The sequence below is a fragment of the Nestor notabilis genome, unplaced genomic scaffold, assembly GCF_000696875.1.
Source record: "Nestor notabilis isolate BGI_N333 unplaced genomic scaffold, ASM69687v1 scaffold22263, whole genome shotgun sequence".
NCBI lineage: Eukaryota > Metazoa > Chordata > Aves > Psittaciformes > Psittacidae > Nestor > Nestor notabilis.
The window spans coordinates 96,273-96,811 of NW_009922698.1; the positions used below are offsets into that span (position 1 = coordinate 96,273).

The 539-nt window shown below is 56.8% G+C and overlaps 1 protein-coding gene across 1 annotated transcript in view; it reads left to right on the forward strand.

Annotated features, from left to right (window-relative positions):
- Nucleotides 1-502, forward strand: part of SAMD4A (sterile alpha motif domain containing 4A) — a gene marked incomplete at both ends in the record, with an annotated part of 96,422 nt that extends 95,920 nt beyond the window's left edge. Inside the window, one exon of the mRNA XM_010011763.1 lies at nt 419-502. Within this exon, the coding sequence (XP_010010065.1) occupies nt 419-502 (84 nt within the window). The remainder of the gene's footprint in view (nt 1-418) is intronic.
- Nucleotides 503-539: the final 37 nt, after the last annotated feature.

Consider the following 539-nt stretch of genomic DNA (forward strand, 5'->3'; position numbering starts at 1 on the left):
CCACGGCTGCTTGAACATTGGCTCATATCAAAGATTCTGTGAGGCCTGAGCAGGGGGAGAGCCCGGGGATGCCACTTCCCAGGGAGGAGGTCACACTCTTCCCCTCAGCACCTTTCACCTGTGCCTTCACTCCTCGTTTCTGTCCACATTCTGCTCCAGTGCCATTGAGTTTTCCCACATTTAACCTTTATCAGTAAGAAGCAGGGAAGCAATGCCTGCTTTTGCAAACATCTCTTGCCAGAGGTGGATGCACTGGGAAGTGAAGCGCTGCCAATCCAGCCCTTCCTGAGGCATCTTTCAGGCTGTTTCCTACCCCACATAGGAAAGCAGCAACAGAGCAGGCACGGGGTGCAGGGCGGGCAGGCAGAGTCCCTGCCAGGTCCCCTGACCAAGGTTTCCTGTCCCTTTCTCCCTGCAGAGTTCCAGGTGCCGGTGACTGAACCTGACATCAACAACAGGCTGGAGTCCCTGTGCCTGAGCATGACGGAGCATGCACTCAGCGGTGAGCACTCCCTCCTCCTCGGGCTCTTCCAGCACGT